The 24,183-nt window shown below is 45.3% G+C and overlaps 3 protein-coding genes across 7 annotated transcripts in view; 1 reads left to right on the top strand and 2 right to left on the bottom strand.

The window, feature by feature from the left end:
- Positions 1-290: 290 nt before the first annotated feature.
- Positions 291-2,095, top strand: LOC118397119 (homeobox protein six1a-like). The gene is made up of 3 exons (XM_035791599.2): positions 291-872; positions 1,304-1,467; positions 1,654-2,095. The coding sequence occupies exons 1-3, from the start codon at positions 468-470 to the stop codon at positions 1,823-1,825; spliced, it is 741 nt and encodes a 246-aa protein (XP_035647492.1). The 5' UTR covers positions 291-467; the 3' UTR covers positions 1,826-2,095.
- Positions 1,995-8,154, bottom strand: qpctla (glutaminyl-peptide cyclotransferase-like a). Of its 2 annotated transcripts, none has more exons than XM_035791597.2 (7): positions 6,519-8,154; positions 6,182-6,292; positions 5,727-6,020; positions 4,842-5,003; positions 4,677-4,776; positions 4,468-4,584; positions 1,995-3,177 (listed from the first exon to the last, which is right to left on the bottom strand). In XM_035791597.2, the coding sequence occupies exons 1-7, from the start codon at positions 6,729-6,731 to the stop codon at positions 3,032-3,034; spliced, it is 1,143 nt and encodes a 380-aa protein (XP_035647490.1). In that variant the 5' UTR covers positions 6,732-8,154; the 3' UTR covers positions 1,995-3,031. The 2 variants fall into 2 exon arrangements, with proteins under 2 accessions (XP_035647490.1, XP_035647489.1); XM_035791596.2 differs by having other exon boundaries at positions 6,182-6,328; positions 6,519-8,144.
- Positions 8,155-12,887: 4,733 nt separating this feature from the next.
- Positions 12,888-24,183, bottom strand: part of LOC118397117 (signal-induced proliferation-associated 1-like protein 3) — a 116,993-nt gene continuing 105,697 nt past the window's right edge. For 3 of the 4 annotated variants that reach the window (XM_035791594.2, XM_052467288.1, XM_052467289.1), the window contains 9 exons: positions 22,798-22,910; positions 22,246-22,697; positions 20,748-20,981; positions 20,450-20,612; positions 20,175-20,358; positions 19,683-19,838; positions 19,287-19,413; positions 18,674-18,755; positions 12,888-18,163 (listed from right to left, as the gene is read on the bottom strand). In XM_035791594.2, coding sequence (XP_035647487.1) covers positions 18,020-18,163; positions 18,674-18,755; positions 19,287-19,413; positions 19,683-19,838; positions 20,175-20,358; positions 20,450-20,612; positions 20,748-20,981; positions 22,246-22,697; positions 22,798-22,910 — 1,655 coding nt within the window. In that variant the 3' untranslated portion in view covers positions 12,888-18,019. The remainder of the gene's footprint in view (positions 18,164-18,673; positions 18,756-19,286; positions 19,414-19,682; positions 19,839-20,174; positions 20,359-20,449; positions 20,613-20,747; positions 20,982-22,245; positions 22,698-22,797; positions 22,911-24,183) is intronic. The other variant, XM_035791595.2, reaches the window with a different exon arrangement.

Below are 24,183 nucleotides of genomic sequence, written 5' to 3'. Positions count from 1 at the left end.
GATTCGTAGGGGTCAAGGGATCAAACTATTGAGGAGTGCTTACACTACCAAATCACATTTTAGAAGCGCTTTTGCAATTTGGTTTGTAAATGAGATTTAAATACTCTTGTTTGAACAACATAATCATGCTTTCTATCTGGATGAATGGGTACACAACTGAGTACAATCCGGTATGTGTGACTGTTTTTGTAACCCCCATACTCTCAGGTTACCTGTGAGTTCAACATTGCCAGGGCGGGACCGGGTATGGATAAGGATATATATATACACACACACACGTTCACACAGACTTATTCACCCAACAGCAGCTCTCTCTAAAACATTTCCCTTACATTTAAGTCATTTAGCAGACGCTCTTATCCAGAGCGACTTACAAATTGGTGCATTCACCTTATGACATCTTCACTGAGAGAGTTGTGAAAGGTCACAGAGGTAAGCCAACTAAACCTTTTGACCTCTTGGTGTGCATGGACTCCATCTCCATGGCGATGGTCTTCTCGGTAGAACAGGTGGCGTGTATGTGCGAGGTACTTCTGCAGAGCGGACGCATGGAGCGCTTGACTGACTTCCTCCACACTCTTCCCCCCTCTACCTCCTCTTGCCCGGGGGGTCTGGAGAGCATCCTGAAGGCGCGGGCTGCCGTGGCCTTCCATCTGGGGCGCTTCTCGGACCTCTACACCCTCCTGGAGAGCTTCCATTTCTCCAATCGCAGCCACCCCCTGCTGCAGCAGCTCTGGCTGAGGGCACACTACCTAGAGGCAGAGTGCCAGAGAGGGCGCCCCCTTGGGGCTGTGGGGAAGTACCGCATACGCCGTAAGTTTCCCCTGCCAAGAACCATCTGGGATGGAGAGGAGACCAGCTACTGCTTCAAGGTACAGTGAATGAAATCTGCTAGGTTTGTTTGAGCAGATATTAATACTATATTTAATCATACTGCCTCAGCATTTTTGCTTCTTGTAAAACGAAATGTCCCTGGGACCTGGTCCATAATTAAGCTGTCTGTAATGCATTAGGTGTTTGTATCTTGAGTTTAGCCCTTGTGGTGTCAAGATGGGGTATGTCAAGACAAAAGGGACTTTCTAACTGGATGTTAAGCCTAAAGTGTGTTACACTGTCTGCTTCAAATGCACTGAACACCTGTCTTCACAGTACAGGTCAAAGCAGTATGATGGCTGTAACGTCCCTCATATCAGTGCAGATGAAGGGAAGGAGTTGAGGAGCAGAGGCCTCTTACTGCTACCATGACCTTTAAATCATTAACCTACTTGTTTCATAAATCCGAGGTTAACGTTCCTATTTACAGGAGAAATCCCGGAGTGTGCTGTGGGAGTGGTATTACTGTAAACCCTACCCTTCACCACGTGAGAAACGAGCGCTTGCGGCCGCCACCGGTCTCACCGCCACCCAGGTGAGCAACTGGTTCAAGAACAGACGGCAACGAGACCGAGCAGCTCACGGTAATACCGGGTGAGTCTTTACTTTCTCCTTCTAATACATTTCATGAGAAATAGTTCTAAAGGAGTTTCTAAATGTTCATCCCTCCTTTAGTTTCTATTGAGGACTGCATGATTTCTCATTTAGCTAATGCAGTGGACTACCACTGCCCTCTTCTGGCACAACCTGGGAACTGACGTGCTCTCTCTCTCCTCTTAGGGAACAAAAAGGTTGTGGACCACCTCTTGGCTCCAACAGAACCCCAGGAGCAGCATACCCAAAAGCCTACCCCTTCTCTGACAATGGACGTTCACCTCCAGGGAGCCCCAGTCCTCTCTTCTCCTGCCCCCAACCCCCACTTCTGAGCCATATGGGTGGGGGACAACTCTGAATCTCTTCACTAACTGAGCCATCATGTATAGTAGGCTCACTTCATAGCCACGATTCACTTGTCCTGACAGAAATGTATGTAAGACCATTCAATCTTTTGAGTAGCGTAGTTTCATGATACCCTGTACCGAAAACTGTAGATTGTGTTAAATCAAAGTCAAAAGCAAAAACATTTTTTAAATAGTTTAATTGAAAACACAAATGTGTCATCAGACCTAATCATTGACAAGCACTTGAAGCATTTGGGAATAAACAATATGGTTTAAAAAAAGTGCTCCCATATATATCATGCTTCCTGAACACAACCCAGGTTGCAGCTGAGAGAAACCACGGCCAGGACAGTTAGTACAGCCAGGACAAGCACACAGCCTCTCCCATAGGGACGGGTGTGAGATGATTCCTATTCACTGAGCTTAAACAACATCATCCAGTGTGCACGCAAGCTGACTGCCTCCAGCAGAGGCAATCTGGCCTATTCAGATTCGGACTGACGCTTTTGATTCAGCTGTGTTCTTATCCAGCTTACTTTCGCCCAGCACCTTCTCTGATTGAAGCAGTTTTTGAAATCGGCACTCTGGTAAGATGTGAGACGGATGACATGCTAAACCAAGCCTGGGCCGGAAACCTCTCGGGGAGAGGTAATGCATACAGAAGATATCCAGTGATGGGACAACCATTTCAATGTCATTCATTGTTATGTTCAAGTTTATCGGTCACTGCCATGCTCTGTGAATACAACCGTCAATGTCAGCTCAACGAGCTTATGGCATGAAATCAAGTCTACAGTCTGATATTCACTGAGTGTTGGAAAATCAGAGGACCATATAGCATAAAAGAAAAGATTAGGTTAGCGTTACCTTAAGACTTTACAACAAAAAACGAGGCGATGAGAATATTAAAATCCACAAAGGCCTCTTCCAGTTATTTTTCATGAACATGTACCATCAAGGTTTTTCTGTGATACAAGCTGCCTACATCCAGCAGGGTCACTTGATAGTAGTTCTGCTCTCAGATCAATGTGTCTATGAGTGTTGGTTTCAGTGGATAGAACGTGTCCAGTGACAGAGGAACATTATCTCCTAGTCTTCTGCAACGTCAGGACAAAACTGCCCCAAACCCCTGTCTATTTCCTACACTGTGGTTAAAAGGTGTCCCATGTAATCTGTTGGTTCTCGGGTTATGGGACCAGTCCAATGGTGGGTCCAGGTTAAAAGCCCAGGTACTCAGCCAGGAACACAGCCAGAATCTTGGTCAGGTTTTCCACTGTGGGTCGGTGCATGTTCTCCTCCGTGTCATCCAGCGTGTGCCAGAATGGGGGGAAGGGGGTGGCAATGACATGAAGCACAGGAACACCTGAGTTGGTGTGAAAGAAAGAAGAATTGCAGGATTTAAATTATTTCTTAAGACAAAATCCCATCAGCCGAGGCGACAAAGTGTTGTGATAGTACAGTCGTGGCCAAAAGTTGTGACATATTTATTTCCACAAAGTTTGCTTCATTGTCTTTAGATATTTTGTCAGATGTTACTGTGGAATACTGAAGTATCACCCTTTTTCCAAGACTTCCTCAATCCGCCCTGGCATGCTGTTAATTAACCTCTGGGCCACATCCTGACTGTTGGCAGCCCATTCTTGCATAATCAATGCTTGACGGTTGTCAGAATTTGTGGGTTTTTGTTTGTCCACCCGCCTCTTGAGAATTGACCACAAGTTCTCAATGGGATTAAGGTCTGGGGAGTTCTGGCCAAAATATCAATGTTTTGTTCCCCGAGCCAATTGGTTATCACTTTTGCCTTATGGCAAGGTGCTCCATTCATGCTGGAAAAGGCATTGTTCGTCACCAAACTGTCCCTGGATGGTTGGGAGAAGTTGCTCTCAGAGGATGTGTTGGTACCATTCTTTATTCATGGCTGTGTTCTTAGGCAAAATTATGAGTGAGCCCACCTCCTTGGCTGAGAAGCAACCCCACACATGAATGGTCTCACAACGCTTTACTGTTGGCATGACACAGGACTGATGGTAGCGCTCACCTTGTCTTCTCCGGACAAGCTTTTTTCCTGATGCCCCAAACAATCGGAAAGGGGATTCATCAGAAAAATACTTTTTCTTGGGCGACCTGAAGCCTTCTTCACAACAATTGAACCGCTCTTCTTGAAGTTCTTGATGATCCGATAAATGGTTGATTTAGGTGCAATCTTACTGGCAGCAATATCCTTGCCTGTGAAGCCCTTTTTGTGCAAAGCAATGATGACGGTACGTGTTTCCTTGCAGGTAACCATGGTTGAGAGGAAGAACAATGAATCCTAGCACCACTATCCTTTTCAAGCTTCCAGTCTGTTATTGATCTCCAGCCTTGTCCTCGTCAACACTCTCACCTGTGTTAACGAGAGAATCACTGACATGATGTCAGCTGGTCCTTTTGTGGCAGGGCTGAAATGCAGTGGAAATGTTCTTTTGGGGGATTCAGTTCATTTGCATGGCAAAGAGGGACTTTGCAATTAATCTGATCATTCTAGAGTATATGCAAATTGACCATCATACAAACTGAGGCAGCAGACTTTGAAAAGTAATATTTTTGTTTCATTCTCAAAACATTTGGCCATGACTGTATGTCAGTTTGTCTGTATATGAGCACACCCTCCCACCTTTATGTAGGAAGGGGATGTGGTCGTCCTGCACAGGGCCCAGGTACACGTCCTTCCTGAAGTAGGTCTGCTCAGAGGGGTGAGAGGTCAACAGACCCTGCCTGTGCAGCCTCTTCTCTGAGAGGGATGGATGGAGGAGAGTTAAAGCACAGAGTGCAGAAAGACAACGTCAATAAGGGAACTGACCCTCCCTGGGGTGTGTATGTTACCTGCAGCGATGAGACGGTCAAACCAGCGGGCAGTGTTGTCAAAGTGATTTACAATCAAAGGGTCTGGACCACCAAGCAGGTCCAGTAGAACAAAGAGATCCTAAAATGGACGGAGGTGAGAGTGAGTGGATGCCATATTTTAATGTGCACACAAAGGTGTCTTACCACAGCCTGCAGCAGGTTGGTGTGTGTGGAGCCTAGTGGGTGGGGTGTGTGTGCCATGCGCTCTGCCAGGTGCCTTGATCCATAGAGAGAGTCTGTGGCTGTCCACTCCTCAAATGACTCCTCTCCGTCAAAAAACACTAGTTGGAGGGTTACAGCAGATGCCTACAGCACAGAGACAGAGGATGGAGGTAGGGTTTAATTGCATTAGATAGAGACAGTGGTGAGAATGTTCTGCTCCGTTGCCAAGTAAAGGCCAAGGCAATGTCATTTCATTACATCTCAATTCCCAACAACAACGTCACTCTTGCAGTTTATTTTCTTTTGTGTGAGGCTGCAGTGATGTCGCAGTTCGGTTGTGTGTGGTTGCATGTATTTCTGACTACCAAAGTTAGTCTCTGGGGGGGGACACTGCTAAACAGAGGATGAAGTCTGCTGCTAAAATCAGGGCTGCTCTCTGCAAGGCTACAGTCAGCACTTTATATTCTACACTGCAGAGAGAGAGAGAGAGAGAGGAGGGGATAGAGAGTAGGGAGAGAAACCCAACTACTCAGCATCTCACCTCACTCTGTCTCCCTCACCAGTTCTCTGTTCTTTCCATTGCAGTATTTTATTCTGTTTATCTGAGTAAACTGCCTGCTGGCCTTAGAATGGTTCTCATGTTATGTAAAAAAAAATATATATATATATATTCTAAGCGGGGAAATCAGACGTGTGGTTGTGACCACAATGCCTGATAACACATTGTGCTCCTGCATTTTGTTTGCTGCCATCTTGGGACAGGTCTGCTTGAACATTTGACTGTTTATCTCAAAATCTCTTATACTGACTAAACTGATAAATAAATCTAAAATGCAGTCCCGGGAAATAAACTGGTGGACATGGTACCTGCTGATTGAGAGCTTTGAGCTGGGCGTCCAAGGCAGAAGCCAGCTCCAGGATCATGGCACAGGGCACCGCTGAGTCGCTGGCCCCCAGGAACACCCTCTCCGGGACGCGGGGGTCCGGGGGTAGGACCTTGGAGTCATAGTGGCAGGTCAGCAGCAGCCTGCGAGGGGCCCCAGGGTCAAGGGTCGCAACGATGTTGGAGAAAGTGACCTGACCCCGAGGCGTTGGCGACAGGAAAGAGTCGAGTTCTACTGTCCAGCCAGCGGAGAGGGAGGACAAGGTGGAGGAGATGTGCTGATATAAAGAAATGAGAAAAGGATGTGAACTCGAGGCATTTCGTTTGATATTTAACTAGAAATGATATACTCTTTTCTACATGAAAGTGCTGTGAGAAACCATATAAATGCATCATCATTATTATTATTATTGTCACCTAGTCCACCGGACCCACTCACTTCGCGTACGGTCTGGCTGCCCAGGGTTCCTGGGAGTCTCTCAATGAGGATGGGCCTAAGGTGAGTCTCCCACAGGCGTGATCCGTCTACCTGGGACACCAGCCGTCGCACCTGGGATGGAGAAGACTTACTGGCCTTATGGGATAACTGGAGCAGAGGAATGAATGAGTGGGTGGGTGGTAGAAAGAGAGCAAGAGATGAACTCATGGAATAGAACACACAATAACAAACCACAAATCACTGAAACCCACACCATTCTGTGTGCCAACTGTACTTGAACAACAATCACTACCGCAACTGTAAATAGTACAGTAATTGATTGAGTTTAGTTCCTTACCCGGTCTTTTGCCAAATCTACGACGGGGATTCTGTTGTTGCGGTTGCTGCTGGTTTCGTTGGACAAATATAAGCCCAACACCATAGCAAGAGTCAGCACACCCAAGAGACAGAAGACCAGTACCCGAGCACGGGGCATCCGAACCGAGTTGCAACCAGGGAGAGCACCGTTATTCGCCTGCAAAGGCTTGTACCGTCGACTAGTTCTCGACATAACAAAGCTTTCTAAAACGCGGTTAGAACGAAAAAGACCCGTATCTCTATAACTGAAACTCACCGCAGCTGCTCGGTCCCTGTTGGCCCGATCTACAGCTACGTGTCAGTCCCCGAACTGAACTTACAGTGAAACCACCTATTATGTGGTTAGATAGAGTCCGCAATTCAGCTCAGCGTCTTATTTTGAAGTTTTCGCAGTATTGCACCAGACGTTGCACATTTATTTTATAATAGTATTGTTATAGCTTGTATTTGCAACGCCCTACCTCGACTCCTAAATAATACTATCTAGGCTACCCTAAGCCCCCCTTGGCATGTATACAAATTATACTCTACTCTTTCATGGTAACATGTACTTCTACATGCCAAACCCATCTTTCAATGAGGCCTGTTATGATCTATCCTCGGTATCCGATCAGTCTAGTGTCATCCTTAGGCTTGCTTCATTGGAGTTGAACATTTATCTATATCATGAATCTATCGATGGTTAGGCTACTCTTCCTTATCTAAAATCCGTTGTCCTCAAATGTCTTTTACACCTGATTTCGGCTTTTATTTTCAATAGGTAGATACAGCAACTAACGTGGTTTGTAACTTCTGTAGCTTCTCACCCAACTGACGTAATCGAATCCACTGATAACGCAACACAACTTGCTTTTTTCGGTGCCTGATTTCCGGGTTTTCGTTGACAGTGACGAGGCAAAGGGCTTATTTTAAAGGCGCAGTCGCCGTCTGACAGCTCTCTTACTAAGCATCGATAGGTATTTAACGCATCAGCTAGCTAACTACTGAACATAAATATTTGTGAAGGTATCTGTGACCAACAGATGCTTATCTGTATTCCAAGTCATGTGAAATCCATAGATTAGGGCCTAATGCATTTATTTCAATTGACTGATTTCCTCATATGAACTTTAACTCAGTAAAATCGTTGAAATTGTTGCATGTTGCGTTTATAGTTTTGTTCATATGTAAGAGCAATCTGAAGGTCGATGACCATTGGTTAATGCATGCAGTGTCTGAGCCAGAGGAACGTGCCCGTTACGTTGTTGCCGCTTCTATCCAATGACATTACTGTTCCATTTGGTTCCATTCAGGGTTTCATTTGAGGATTCAGTAGATGCATTGTATGCCTCAGGTCACATGCACAAGTACAAACAAAACCTGTTCATGTCATCAAATAGTTAAATTGACTCTGTCAATCACCACATTCTCATCAGCAGACTCAACAGCCTTGGTTTCTCAAATGATTGCCTCGCCTGGTTCACCAACTACTTCTCCGACAGAGTTCAGTGTGTCAAATCTGAGGGCCTGTTGTTCAGGCCTCTGGCAGTCTCTATGGGGGTGCCACAGGATTCAATTCTTGGGCCGACTCTCTTCTCTGTATACATCAATTATGCCGCTCTGGCTGCTGGTGAGTCCCTGATCTACCTCTACGCAGATGACACCATTCTGTATACTTCTGTCCCTTCTTTGGACACTGTGTTAACAACTCTCCTTCCGTGGCCTCCAATTGCTCTTAAATACAAGTAAAACCATATGCATGCTCTTCAACCGATCGCTGCCTGCACCTGCCTGCCTGTCCAGCATCACTACTCTGACTTAGAATATGTGGACAACTACAGATACCTAGGTGTCTGGTTAGACTGTAAACTCTCCTTCTAGACACACATAAAACATCTCCAATCCAAAGTTAAATCTAGAACCCCGAAGCCGATCCTCGACTTCGGCGATGTCATTTACAAAATAGCCTCCAACACCCTACTCAACAAATTGGATGCAGTCTATCACAGTGCCATCTGTTTTGTCACCAAAGCCCCATACACTCCCCACCCCTGTGACCTGTACGCTCTCGTTGGCTGGCCCTCGCTTCATACTCGTTGCCAAACCCACTGGCTCCAGGTCTACAAGACCCTGCTAGGTAAAGTCCCGCCTTATCTCCGCTCGCTGGTCACCATAGCAGCACCCACCCGTAGCACGTGTTCCAGCAGGTATATCTCACTTGTCACCCCCAAAGCCAATTCCTACTTTGGCCGCCTCTCCTTCCAGGTCTCTGCTGCCAATGACTGGAACGAACTACAAAAATCTAAAACTGGAAGCACTTATCTCCCTCACTAGCTTTAAGCACCAGCTGTCAGAGCAGCTCACAGATCACTGCACCTGTACATAGCCCATCTATAAATAGCCCAAACAACTACCGCTTCCCCTACTGTATTTATTAATTTTGCTCCTTTGCACCCCAGTATTTCTACTTTGCAAACTCATCTACTGTCAAATCTACCATTCCAGTGTTTTAATTGCTATATTGTATTTACTTAGTCACCATGGCCTATTTATTGCCCTTACCTCCCTTATCTCACCTCATTCGCTCACATTGTATATAGACTTATTTTTCTACTGTATTATTGACTGTATTTTGTTTTACTCCATGTGTAACTCTGTGTTGTTATTTGTGTCGAACTGCTTTGCTTTATCTTGGTCAGGTCACAGTTGGAAATGAGAACTTGTTCTCAACTTGCCTACCTGGTTAAATAAAGGTGAAATAAGAAATGCATTTTAAAAATGCAGCACAAACGCACTGTTGGGGCAAGTGACTCTGAATTTACAATGGCTAGCCCCCAATTCGTTATATTTTTCTCTTGTTCTTTATGCTATTTGCCTTATGACTCCTGCATGCATTGTTGACCATGAACTTGCTTGTTTACCCAACCATGGGACAGACTGTTTGTTCCCACACTCAGGACTTTGGTTACATGGACTTTTGGACACCCATCCTATTCTAACCAACTCTCCTCGGCTTTGTAGTCATGTTACTTGATGAAATTGCTGTACAATATGATCTTGTCATCTAATGCACATTCAAATGTTATAAATCAACACTGAAGAGCTCTCCCTGTCCTCTGCCGTGCCTTGATTGTATTACTGCTGATTGATCTGGAAATGTACAGTACACGCTGGCCCATCTACTGTTGCTACCCAATTTTGATTTGTGCTCTGATATCTGCTTTACTGATTTCTGCACGTTAACACTAGAAGCTTTTTACCTAAAATTGATCAATGGAAAGTGTGGGTTCACAGCTCCAATCCAGATGCGTTGGTCATTACAGAGAAGTGGTTAAGAAAGAGTGTTTTGAATACTGATGTTAACCTTTCTGGTTATAACCTTTTTTCGGCAAGAGAGATCTTCCAAAGGTGGTGGAGTGACAATCTTTACCAAGGATCGCCTTCAGTGCACGGTTGTCTCCACCAAGTCTGTCCCCAAACAATTCGATTTGCTGGTTTTACACATTAAACTTTCAAATAACTCTTTGTTGACTGTTGCTGGGTGTTATCGGCCACTATCAGCACCGGCCTGTACCCTAAATGTCCTAAAGCTCTCTCCTGGCCCCTTACACTAAGTCTGAATTTGTCCTGCCAGGTGACCTAAACTGGGACATGCTTAAACCGCCTGACCAAGTCCTAAAGCAATGGGACTCCCTAAATCTTTCTCAGATTATTACAAATCCCTCAAGATATGACTCCAAACCCCAAGAAAAGGCTACTCTCCTTGATGTTATCCTCACAAATAATCCTGACAGGTAACAAACAGTCTGGTGTTTTCTGTAATGACCTTAGTGATGACTGCTTTACAGCCCGTGTTCGTAATGGCTCCTCAGTAAAACATCCTGTCCTGATTTGTCATAGATGCTTGCTAAAAAACTCTGAGCAAGCCTTCCTTCATGACCTGGCCTCTGTAAAGTGGTATAGAATCAGCTTGATTCCCTCTGTCGAAGAAGCTTGGACCTTCTTTTTTAATATTTTCATTGGTATTGTTAACAAATACGCCCCCATAAAGAAAATGAGAATTAAAAACAGGTTTAGCCTATGGTTGGACCGTGATCTGGCAGACTTACTCCACCTCAAGAATATAATTTGGCGAAAGGCTCAGGAACACGCAATACTCAGGCTGACTGGCTCTGGTTCAGGCAAATGAGCAATAAGTGCACTCAGGCTATCCGGAAGGCCAAAGTTAGTTACTTTAAGGAGCAGTTCTCTCTGTGGGTCTAACCCCAAAAAGTTCCGGAAACGGTTAAAGACCTGGAATAAACCCTCCTCCTCACAGCTACCTATGTCCCTTAATATTGATGATGCGGTTGTTACTGACAAGGAGCACATGGCTGAACTCTTTAATCACCACTGCATTGTCAGGATTCGTTTTTGACTCTGCCATACCTCCTTGCCCGTCCAACATTTCCTCATCTCCCACCCCTTCTAATGCGACTATCCCCGATGCCCCTCCCTCTTTTTCCTCTGCCCCACTACAAAGTTTCTCCCTGCAGGCGGTCACTGAGTCCGAGGTGCTAAAGTTGACCCCAATGTTTCTTCTTTAAGGTTGCTGCCCCGATCATCACCAATCTATAGATGCTTGTTTTTTTTTTTTGCGACAGAGCCTGGGCGCGAACATAGAGTCTCTGGTGGCACAGCTAGCGCTGCAATGCAGTGCCCTAGACCACTGCGCCACCCGGGAGGCCCTATCTCTGACCTTTTTAACCTCTCTGGGGAGGTTCCCATTGTTTGGAGGGCAGCCACAGAGCATCCTTTATTTAAAGGGGGAGATCAGGCTGATCCTAACTATTGTAGGCTAATTTCTATTTTGCCCTGTTTATCAGTGTTGGAAAAACTTGTCAATAATCAACTGACTGGCTTTCTTGACGTCTATAGTATTCTCTCTGGTACGCAATCTGGTTTCCGCTCAGGTTATGAATCTGTCACTGCAACCTTAAAAGGTCCTAAATGACATCACAATTGCCCTTGATTCTAAGCAGTGTTGTGCTTTTGATACGGTAGACCATTCCATTCTTGTGGACCGGCTAACGAGTATTGGTGTCTCTGAGGGGTCTTTGGCCAGGTTTGCTAACTACCTCTCTCAGAGAGCAGTGTATAAAGTCAGAACATCGACTGTCTCAGTCACTGCCTGTCACCAAAGGAGTACCCCAAGGCTCATTCCTCGGTCCCACGCTTTTCTCAATTTACAACATAGCTCAAGCAGTAGGAAGCTCTTTCATCCATTTATATGCAGATGATAGTCTTATACTCCGTTGGTGTTAAACACTCTACAACAAAGTTTTCTTTGCCCTTAACCTTGTTCTGAACACCTCCAAAACAGAGGTCATGTAGTTTGGTAAGAAGAATGCCCCTTTCCACACAGGTGTGATTACTACCTCTGAGGGTTTAGAGCTTGAGGTACCTCATACACGTACTTGGGAGTATGGCTAGATGGTACACTGTCCTTCTCTCAGCACATATCACAGCTGCAGGCCAAGGTTAAATCTAGACTTGGTTTCTTCTACCGTAATCACTCCTCCTTCACCCCAGCTGTCAAACTAACACTGATTCAGATGACCATCATATCCATGCTAGACTACAGAGACAATTTATAGATTGACCGGTAAGGGTGCCCTCGAGCAGCTAGATGTTCTTTACCATTCGGCCATCAGATTTGCCACCAATGCTCCTTATAGGGCACATCACTGCACTCTATACTCCTCTGTAAACTGGTCATCTCTGTATACCTGTCGCAAGACCCACTGGTTGATGTTTATTTATAAAACCCTCTTAGGCCTCACTCCCCCCTATCTGAGATACCTACTGCAGCCCTCATCCTCCACATACAACACCCGTTCTGCCAGTTACGTTCTGTTAAAGGTCACCAATGCGCACACATCCCTGGGTCGCTCCTCTTTTCAGTTTGCTGCAGCTAGCGACTGGAATGAGCTGCAAACACTCAAACTGAACAGTTTTATCTCAATCTCTTACGTCAAAGACTCAATCACGGACACTCTTACTGACAGTTGTGGCTGCTTCACGTGATGTATTGTTGTCTTTACCTTCTTGCCCTTTTTGTTGTCTGTGCGCAATGTTTGTACTATGTTGTCTTGCTACCATGCTGTGTTTTCCTGTGTTGCTGCCATGCTATGTTGTCGTTTTTGGTCTGTCTTTATGTAGTGTTATGGTGTCTCTCTTGTCGATGTGTGTTTTGTCCTATATTTTTCATCCCAGTCCCCGTCCCCGCAGGAGGCCTTTTGGTAGGCCGTCATTGTAAATAAGAATGTTCTTAACCGACTTGCCTAGTTAAAATAAAATACCATTGCCAAAAATAAAAATAAATGACAGATTTTATCATTATGAAAGATTTTTAATATATGTTCTTATAAAATAATGAAAACAATTTACACTTTTAAAATGTACAGTCATTGATACAACATCCCCAAGAAAAACAATGTTCAACCGTAAGTTTTCGTCAATGCATAAAGCACTCCTGCCTCATGCAGAATGCACCAAAGTAAGAAAAACTATGTAAATCATACAAATCAGCTCTATACAAAGATTTAAAATCAAACGGCATATACAGAAATAAAAACAAAGTACCCTCTTAATTCCACTATTTTGTATTTTATGTCGCAAAAGTGGCCAATATGTTCCAAAAATAAATTAAGACAAATATTAAACATCTAAAAAAAAAATCATATAATTCATCCATTTACCAAGTTTCGATGTTACCATTTGTGATTTGTGCACATGCAACATTGATGCACCGAGCTATGTTCAACATGTACAGTACAAGTTTGGATACACCTACTCATTCAAGGGTTTTCTTTATTTTTGACTATTTTCTACATTGTAGAATAATAGTGGAGACAACAAAACAATTAAATAATCTCCTGGAATGCATTTCAATTAACAGGTGTGCCTTGTTCAAAGTTCATGTGGAATTTATTTCCTTCTTAATGCATTTCAGACAATCAGTTGTGTTGTGACAAGGTAAGGGGGGTATACAGAAGATGGCCCTATCTGGTAAAAGACTAAGTCCATATTATGGCAAGAACAGCTCAAATAAGCAAAGAGAAACAACAGTCCATCATTACTTTTAAGACATGAAGGTCAGTCAATTCAGAACATTTCAAGAACTTCTAAAGTTTCTTCAAGTGGAGTCTCAAGAACCATCAAGCGGTATGATGAAATTGGCTCTCATGAGGACCACCACAGATAAGTTCATTAGTTAACTGCACCTCATAAATCGTCAATTAACTGCAACTCAGATTGTACCTCACAGATTTCAAGTAACAAACACATCTCAACATCAACGTTTCGAGGAGACTGTGTGAATCAGGCCTTCATGGTCAAATTGCTGCAAAAAAACCACTACTAAAGGACACAAATAATAAGAGACTTGCTTGGGCCAAAAAACACGAGAAATCTGTCCTTTGGGCTGATAAATCCAAAACTGAATTCTGTAGCGATACACCATGCCATCTGGTTTACACTTAGTGGGACTATCATTTGTTTTTCAACAGGACAATGACCCAGCACACCTCCAGGCTGTGTAATGGCTCTTTGACCAAGAAGGAGAGTGATGGAGTGCTGCATCAGATGACCTGGCCTCCACAATAACCCGACCTCAACCCAATTGAGATAGTTTGGGATGAGTTGGACTGCAGAGTGAAGGAAAATCATTCCACCTCATGAAGCTGGTTGATGGATACAAAGCTGTCATCAAGTCAAAGGGTGGCTACATTGAAGAATCTCACATATAAAATACATTTGATATGGCTAACACTTTGTTTGGTTGCTACATGATTCCATGTGCCATTTCATAGTTTTGATGTCTTCACTATTTATTCTACAATGTAGAAAATAGCAAAAATAAAAACACTTGAATTAGTAGGTCTGTCCAAACTTTTGACTGGTACTGTATTTAACTACAGTTTTCTTGAAATCAAATACAGCCAAACTAAATCCTTAAACACCGATACCCCTCCACACACAAATAAACAAAATAAAGATTAAGACATTGCAGATATCAACATCACAGCACATTTGCTGAGCTTCAGTGATAACATGAGTGTGTAGGGTTATGTTTGAGTTGCTCTTGGTATGTCCAAGATGATATAACTGGCTGGAGGAGGATGAGGCAGCTTACAGTACACAGAGAAATGGAGACAGATGTCTGTACAGTGCATTCGGAAAGTATTCAGACCCCTTGACTTTTTCCACTTTGTTACGTTACAGCCTTATTCTAAGATGGAGTCAATTGTTTTATCTCATGACTCTACACACAATAACCCCACATTTTTCACATTTATAAAAAATATAACATTTGCATAAGTATTCAGACACTTTACTCAGTACTTTGTTGAAGCACCTTTGGCAGCGATTATTACCTCAAGTCTTCTTGGGAATGACGCTACAAGCTTGGCACACCTGTATTTGAGGAGTTACTCCCATTCTTCTCTGCAGATCGTCTCAAACTCTGTCAGGTTGGATGGGGAGCGTCGCTGCACAGCTATTGTCAGGTCACTCGAGATGTTTGAGCGGGGTTCAAAGTCCTGGCTCTGGAGATGGCTTTTAAAGATCTCGCTGTTCTTTGCTCCGTTCATCTCTCTCTCTATCCTGACGAGTCTCCCTGCTGTTGAAAAACATATCCACAGCATGATGCTGCCACCACCATGCTTCACCGTAGGGATGGTGGCTTCCGTCTGGCCACTCTACCATAAAGGCCTGATTGGTGGAGTGCTGCAGAGATGGTTGTCCTTCTGGAAGATTCTCCCATCTCCACACAGGAACTCTGGAGCCATGTCAGAATGACCATCGGGTTCTTGGTCACCTCCCTGAGCAAGGCCCTTCTCCCCCGATTGCTCAGTTTGGCTTTGCGGCCAGCTCTAGGAAGTCTTGGTGGTTCCAAACTTCTTCCATTTAAGAATGGAGGCCACTGTGTTCTTGGGGACCTTCAATACTGCAGACATTTTTTAAATGTAAATGTAAATAAATGTAAATGTAACATTTTTTGGTACCTGTCCCCAGATCTCTGCCTCAACATAACCCTGTCTCGGAGCTCTACGGACAATTTCTTCAACCTCGGCTCGGTTTTTGCTCTAACACGCACTGTCAACTGTGGGACCTTATATAGACAGGTGTGTGCCTTTCCAAATCATGTCCAACCAATTGAATTTACCACAGGTGGACTCCAATCAAGTTGTAGAAACATCTCAAGGATGATCAATGGAAACAGGATGCACCCAAACTCAATTAAGTCTCAAAGAAAAGGGTCTGAATACTTAAGTAAATAAATTGGCAACAATTTCTAAAAACCTGTTTTCGCTCTGTCATTATGGGGTATTGTGTGTAGATTGATGAGTGGGAAAAAATAATTAAATACATTTTAGAGCCAGGCTGGAACATAAGAACATGTGGAAAAAGTCAAGAGGTTTGAATACTTTCCGAATGTACTGTACATGTTGCTCTTATCTCAACGTAATGTCTCTCGTAAATGTACAGACGTTTCTGAAAGACTGAGGGCAGGGTTGTGTAGTTTGTTTTGTATGTTCTCTGCCATATGCATGTGAATGTCCACCGATCCAGCCACAAAGGGTTTACACCATATAGGTACATGTCCACACACACAAAACAATAAATACAAATAAATAGTACAGTCTGTAAAAGGGGATGTCTGTGAAGGGTCCTGAGAGTAGTGAAGGGAAGACAGGATTCCAGTTGAGGCAGGGCAGGGGGGTTCCTGAAAAGGGGGTCTACGATGACTTAACTGTGCTCGGGGGTTACATTTAATGGAACCAAAATAGTCATATGGTCCTTCAGCAGACATTTTGATAATTTTAGTAAATGGATGTGGTCCAAACGAGAATTGGAACCCACACCGTTGGTTTTGCCAGCTCCATGCTGCCCTCCATTTATCCCACATTCATCACAAACGATGGACACACATCGGTAAGAAAAATAGTTTCTATACAGAATATAACCAAGCGTGAGTGTTGATTTAGTTTAGTGTATTCCTGTCGTATGGACATGGTTTGTTTGTTTTCGAAATGGCCACACGTTTCACAGACCCATCACCACAGGATAAGTTACTTAAGTTATTTAGCTAGGTCTCACAGTAGTGTAGAAATTGTTCAGTTTGACTCTGCAGACACGAGGACTGTTAGCACACACACACAGCTATTGCACCATGACACAGGTGCTACAGTGTTTAAGTGATCATTTCTATGTATTTTCTAAATGCACACAGATGTGTGTACTAGCAGTTGGTAAAAAAAAACAGAAACCACAAAATATGATAATTCTACATATGTTAATAAAAAAAAAAAAATGCTTTGATATTTGTAAATACCTTTAACATTGACCGCTAACCAAAAAAACTGAGATGAGATACTATCATTGAGTTTATGACACTATATTCTGTCTCTGAAAGTACAAGATGTCTCATCTCACTAGCGTAGCGGTCATAACACAGCGTGCTCATGACTGAAATGCCCCGTGCCAACCTATCACACACACACACACACACACACACACATAAAAAGCGTATCAGTACAATATGCATGTGTTCAAGCTATATGTTGAACCACACGGGCAAAACTACAGTACCACATCTTTTATAAACACACGTATCCCAGAGCATTCTGGGAGTTGTAGTCTCTCTCTCTCTCTTTTTTGAGCCAGAGCTCGTGTTTGTTTTTGGCTGATTCGCTTCAGGAACAGTATTAGGCCTCTCTGGGTGATCTAGTGTTCTAAGGTTCATAACATCTCTCCTCTTTATTGGCTTTTCTCTGACGCAGGAGTGTACAAAAATAAAAACCTACAAGCAGGGACAGAGGGATTCACTCTGGGTGCACAGGCTGAGGGAGAGTCAGCTTGTGCTGTGTTGGGACTCTTTTAGAGTAAAAAAAAATAAAAATAGGCGCGTCTACTTGCAGGCTCTTCTGTCTAGGCAATTCGGTTTCAGATGAGCCAACGGGGATCCATTGGTTCTCTGCAGTCCCTGTGTCCATCCAGCCCAGAGCGAGGCATGGTTTCTGGTTGTGCGCCACAGAGAGGGTGGCGGCATAACGACAGGTCTCTCTCCCCAGAGCAGGTCCGTGGTGGAGAGGTAGTGGAGAGGCAGGAGGGAGATGGTGTGGTTGGAATGTGACAGAAGCAGCAGGCGAGGGAAAGAACGTGAGAATGTAGGGGGGGGCGTTCTTTCCCTCTCTTATTTTCTTGTACATCATTTCACACACTAACTTCTATTTTCTATTGCCCATGTATTCCACAGTGCCTAACCAGACTCACTAACAAATCCATTCCCCACTCAATCCCAACAGCATTAAACTCACTGTGACTGTCGTTCCACTAAAATCACCTTTACCCTAACCTCTTCCCTCCTCTCCATCATTCTCTGGCTTAGGTCACAAGTTCTCTCTGCGGATGCTCTCGCACTCTCGCTCCGAGGTCACTTCCTGTGTTCGTGTGAGCTCACTTCCTCTGCGGGGGGTCGGTGAAGAGCAGGCTGAACTTGCGGAGCTGCTCACTGGCCGAGTGGCTCTCTTCCTGGAGCCGCTGGTTATTCTGCCGCAGGTTAGCCATCTCAGCCAACAGGTGCACTTTGTCCTTCTTCTCCTGAGAGACAGAGAGGGAGGGAATGTGGGGAGGAGACAGAAAGAGAAAGAATGTGTTAATTATCTTGATCTTTCTTTTGTATTGGTATTTTCTTTTCTCCCCATTTTCGATCTTGTCTCATCGCTGCAACTCCCCAACGGGCACGGGAGAGGCAAAGGTGGAGTCACGTGTCCTCCGAAAACATGACCCACCTAACCGCGCTCCTCGACACCCGCCCGCTTAACCCGGAAGCCAGCCGCACCAATGTGCACCAACCCAGCCTGCCACAAGGAGTCGCTAGAGTTCGATGAGCCAAGTAAAGCCATCCCGGCCAAACCCTCCAGGCCACGGCTGGTTGTGGCACAGCCCGGGAATGAACCTGGGTCTGTAGTAACGCCTCTAGCACTGCCTTAGACCGCTGTGCCACTCGGGAGGCCGTTTATTTATTACCAGATTAAATTCTTGCTGTGTCAGTGGTACAGCCATTTAAATGAGCATATAGTCTAAATGTCTCTCTGGTGTAAACGGTACCTTCTCCAGGTCAGTGTTGAGCCGCTTCAGCATCACCTCTAGGCTGTACAGCCGTCCCGAGAGGTCGTTGGGTACCTCATCCCTGAAAACACACAAAGACATTTATCTCACACTGTCTAATGGGTTAAGTAGCAGGTAGGGCAGACGGGTTTAACAAGGTGTGTTCAACAGAACAACAGAGTTTATAAGGACCGTACAACGCAGCGTGTTAGTTTGGTAAACAAGAGGCAGTTTCCGTGACAGGCTGGTTGTAGTCATGCCCTGAGACAACGCAAGCTGAACAGGCCCAGACTGCTTTAACTCAAACACTCCACTGTTTGTTCCCTACAGCAGGTGTTCAGAGAGATCCTTAGTAACTTGTTTGATCCATGTGTAATTACCAGAGCTAACCACAAGATGGCACTGCCAGTACAGCTCTCTACATGTGACTGGTGAGGTTGACCTGACAAAAGGAAAAATGGGAAGTCCAAGTGTAGCCAGTGCTTTTATACACTCAAATACTGTGTTTAGGATCTGTAGTATCGGTGTCAAATAGACAAAACAATCCCCATCTGCTGTAACCGCCATGATTGTGGCGGTTTTGTTTGAGCTGGTGTGTGAATCGGAGACTTACCCGCTGAAGGTGGGGGTAGTGCGTGGAGTCTGAGGTGTTTGGAACTGGACTGGACTGATGATCGGCCGCATGTCTGGAAGCCCAACTTGAGGCTCGGTGAGCGAGAATAGAGACACTGCCCTTTGCACTGTAACACACACACACAGTTACAAGACTGTATTTCCCCCTTCGCAGTCAGCTACCCCCCCCCAATCTTCGCAATCAGCTTTTACAATGCAAGGTCTCCGTGGAGATTTCACCCAGTCAAGCCCGTCAAGGAGCAGCCCAGCTGGGCTAGGGGCTGTAACTGAGGCCCAGGACCATGTCTCAGTTGGTCCCTGCCCGCTGGAGCTGCTGTGAGAGGGTTTGTGGTGACAGGGGACCAGATATCTGAACACACACACACAGAATACTCACACTCACCCTCGTAGGCCTTGGCAGCGTTGACCAGGCTGGACCACTCCAGGCCACAGGCAGTGTCAGGCAGGGGTATGAGCCCTGGGTCCAGCCTCCTCAGGGGGGGAACCTTATCCCTCACCTCTTTCAATGACAGCTCCGACGCAGACATAGGGACTGGCCAGCCGGGAGGAGGGCAAGGAGGTCAAATTAACTAAAGACTTAGCAGATTAGCATTCATGACGACGTCGCATGATAAACTTTGCTTCTTGAAAGTCATGCATCTTGAAAACTTGACAGCTGACATGCAAAACATTTTGGGACAGTATGAAAAGTGGACTGGTTAAAGAAACGCCAAAATATCATTTTTGAGTGGACTACTATTTTAAAGGTAGCACATAAATGATTCCTTGTATAACTATAACTGAGCTCTGTGCGTTCTTGACATACCAAAATTAGGTACGGATACAGGGAAGTGAAAAGGTAACGACATCAAGCTGTGGCCCCACTCACCCTTCTTGTTGGGCATGTGGCTGGCAGAGTGTGCATGGCGCCGGGTGGGCAGGGTGGAGGTGAACAGCAGGTCACTGGGAGTGCCCTGGTCAAACAGGGGGGCAGTGCTGGCATAGCTGGCATCCCTGCGCCCGCTGCACAGAGACTCGTCGGAGAACGTGCGCTGAAGAGTGCGCCGAGGAGACTGAAAAGAGAAGGGAGGGAGGTTAGTCGTGGGGTAGTATGTTTGTGTGTGTGTAAATGTACTGTGTGTTTGTACTGTGTGTGTCCCTCACCATGTCTCTTTGTGGTATCTCGCCAGGGCTGTCCATGATGATGAGTTTCTTCAGGTCGTCCTCGACGGTGCTCTTGTGGGATCTCCGTGGAGACCGCAGGTCCCTTAGCGACGCTCTGAGACGGGGCTGTCCGAACACGTTCTTAGAATTCACGTCCACCTGCCTGAACACACACAGAGCAGGAATATAGGTTAAATACAGCAACAACTTATCACACTGGGCATGGCTTAACACAGTGGCGTGATGCTTGACTTTTGTGCTGGTGGTGTAGAAAACTGGTGCACACACACACACTTACTTCTTGCTGCTGTTGCTGTCAGAGCAGTAGGTAGTGGGTATGTTTGAAGGGGAGGGGGCGTTGTCATCTGGTTGCCAGGGGCCCAGCCTGTTCTTGCTGCATAAGGCCTTGGGGGCGGAGCTAGAGAGAGGGGTGGAGCTGAGTAGAGCAGAGTTGGGAGTGACCGTGGCGGCTCGGACGGGTCGCGATTTCTCTGCTGCAGGGGTCTTGTAACCCTGGGGTGTGTAGCAGGCCCTGTGACGACACACAAACAGACACACGCTCCAATCCATAAATCGATCTCCATCTATTTACATGCATAACAAAGTCAATATCAATGGTGCATAGGTTTAGGAGATACACACATGCTTGAATTGACGGATCGATTCAGGGTGAGATCCATAACAGACACAACAAGCCACACATCATGCAGAACAGCTGCTGGTGGAATTCTCCTCTCAAATCCCCTTTGTCTCCCAACTAAATTCCACCAACAACAAAAAAAGGCACCTCAACCAACATCTGTTAGTGTCACAGCATAATCAGTGATTATCCCTGACCAGCCATCATGTCTTTCCGTGCACACCATCCACCCAATCACTCGAGCAAACTAACCATCCACCCAATCACTCGAGCAAACTAACCATCTACAAAATGTCCCTCCAACCAACCATCTAAGAAATGTCCATCCAACCAACCCACAATCTACAAAATGTCCATCCAACCAACCCACAATCTACAAAATGTCCATCCAACCAAGCCACAATCTACAAAATGTCCCTCCAACCAACCATCTAAGAAATGTCCATCCAACCAACCCACAATCTACAAAATGTCCATCCAACCAACCCACAATCTACAAAATGTCCATCCAACCAAGCCACAATCTACAAAATGTCCCTCCAACCAACCATCTAAGAAATGTCCATCCAACCAACCCACAATCTACAAAATGTCCATCCAACCAACCCACAATCTACAAAATGTCCATCCAACCAAGCCACAATCTACAAAATGTCCATCCAACCAACCCACAATCTACAAAACGTCCCTCCAACCCACCATCAACAACATGTCCCTCCAACCCACCATCTCACCACTCACACGTCTTTGTCCCCATTTCCTAAGCTCCTGTACCACAGTTTAGACTACATACCTTGTATGTTACGTGTTGGGTGTCTCTGTGTGTCAGAATGCCAGTGTCCTGCCCTGTTCCCTGAGTGACTGGGGATAGACTGGGGGGTTTAAACCCCCAATCCTTTAATCCCCTATAGGAGTAGCTGGACTCTCTAAATATGTGTCCACATATATGTAGGGCGGGGGTGATACATCTGACCCATACATGCCCCCCATAGGGATTAAACCCTTGTGTGTTTTGGCATGTTCACCATGAGGGGTGGGATGCCTGTGTGGACAAAGCATACAGTTCTCTCTCCTCCCCTTTCCACTACTAAAAGCCAACCTGAGTTTGAGTGTATAAACGCTATGCGCAGTGTGTGTGTTTTTGTGTCTCTCCTACCTGGGTTTTAATGAGTCTGGCTTCTCCACGTTGGATCCAGGGGGGAAGGTGCGTGTGCGGTATCCTTTGTTCTGATTGGCAGGTAATACAGGCGATGACTGCAGTCTCCGCCCCTCGACGACGTTGCCCCTCGCCTCAGAGAGCTCCTGCAGCCCGCTATTATAGGTTGCTAAACAGTGCAGGGGCTTCTGTGATTGGCTGGACTGGTTTCCGTGGCGTGCGCCAGGCTTGGTGTTGTAGAGGGTGGGGGCGTCGATGCCACTGTCACTGGACCCGCCCTTACTGAGGGGGTCGGGGTCAGGTTCGGCCAGGTCGCCTAGGTAACCCCGGGACCCCCCCGGGCCTCCTCTCTCCCCCCCGACCCCGTCGAACCAGCGCTCGTCACTGTGGCTGCTGGACGCGTTACTGGAGAGAGTGTTACTGCTGGAGTGGCTGGAGTACTGGGTCTCACCCTACAGAGAGCGGGATGAGGTGAGAGAGAAAGAGACGGTAGATACACAGAAAAGCAACACGCAGAAAATCTCTCTAAATAAAAGATGAGTTATATCTGACCTTTGAGTGTCTGTTGGGGGAGTCTTTCCCTGGGACGTCCTGTCGGGTGGGTTTCCTCTGCCCCCCTCTTCCTGGCCCCCGAGATGATGAAGCTGGGACATGCCATAGGGGCTCTGGGCAGAAAAAAAACACACACACAAACACACACCATTACACATTACTCATCACAGGCCTAATGTAGTGACAGGTGTGGTATGTAGGCCATATACTCTGTGTCTGGACACAGGTAATACACAGTGTATTGAGGTAGTCAGAATTCAAGACCCTTTTCATGGTGATGGATGGAGAACTCAGTTCGATTTGGAGACACTCCAAATGACTGTCTTTAATCCGGACTCTTTTATTTCTGTGTGTACGCATATGTACAGTTTAAGTCGGAAGTTTACATACACCTTAGCCAAATACATTTAAACTCAGTTTTTTCACAATTCCTGACATTTTAATCCTCGTAAAAATTCCCCGTTTTAGGTCAGTTAGGATCACCACTTTATTTTAAGAATGTGAAATGTCAGACTAATGGTAGAGATAATTATTCATTTCAGCTTTTATTTATTTCATCACATTCCAGGTGGGTCAAAAGTTTACATACACTCAATTAGTATTTGGTACCATTGCCTTTAAATTGTTTAACTTGGGTCAAACATTTCGGGTAGCCTTCCACAAGCTTCCCACAATAAGTTGGGTGAATTGTGGCCCATTCCTCCTGACAGAGCTGGTGTAACTGAGTCAGGTTTGTAGGCCTCCTTGCTCGCACACGCTTTTTCAGTTCTGCCCACAAATCTTCTATAGGATTGAGGTCAGGGCTTTGTGTTGTCCTTAAGCAATTTTGCCACAACTTTGGAAGTATGCTTGGGGTCATTGTCCATTTGGAAAACCCATTGGCAACCAAGCTTCAACTTCCTGATTGATCTCGAGATGTTGTTTCAATATATCCACGTAATTTTCGTTCCTCATGATGCCATCTATTTAGTGAAGTGCACCAGGCCCTCCTGCAGCAAGGCACCCCCACAACATAATGCTGCCACCCCTGTGCTTCACAGTTGGGATGGTGTTCTTCGGCTTGCAATCCTCCTCCTTTTTCCTCCAAACATAACGATGGTCATTATGGCAAGACAGTTATATTTTTGTTTCATCAGACCAGAGGACATTTCTCCAAAAAGTACGATCTTTGTCCCCATGTGCAGTTGCAAACTGTAGTCTGGCTTTATAGCACACAAACATATAGAGGAGTTACCAGCCTCTCTCATATATATATATATATATATGGCTCAAAAAAATAAAGGGAACACTTAAACAACACAATGTAACTCCAAGTCAATCACATTTCTGTGAAATCAAACTGTCCACTTAGGAAGCAACACTGATTGACAATCAATTTCACATGCT

The sequence above is a fragment of the Oncorhynchus keta genome, chromosome 18 (genome assembly GCF_023373465.1).
Source record: "Oncorhynchus keta strain PuntledgeMale-10-30-2019 chromosome 18, Oket_V2, whole genome shotgun sequence".
In the NCBI taxonomy this organism is placed as follows: domain Eukaryota; kingdom Metazoa; phylum Chordata; class Actinopteri; order Salmoniformes; family Salmonidae; genus Oncorhynchus; species Oncorhynchus keta.
Note: the sequence above shows the minus strand (reverse complement) of the source record. Positions and strands in the feature narration are given on the sequence as shown.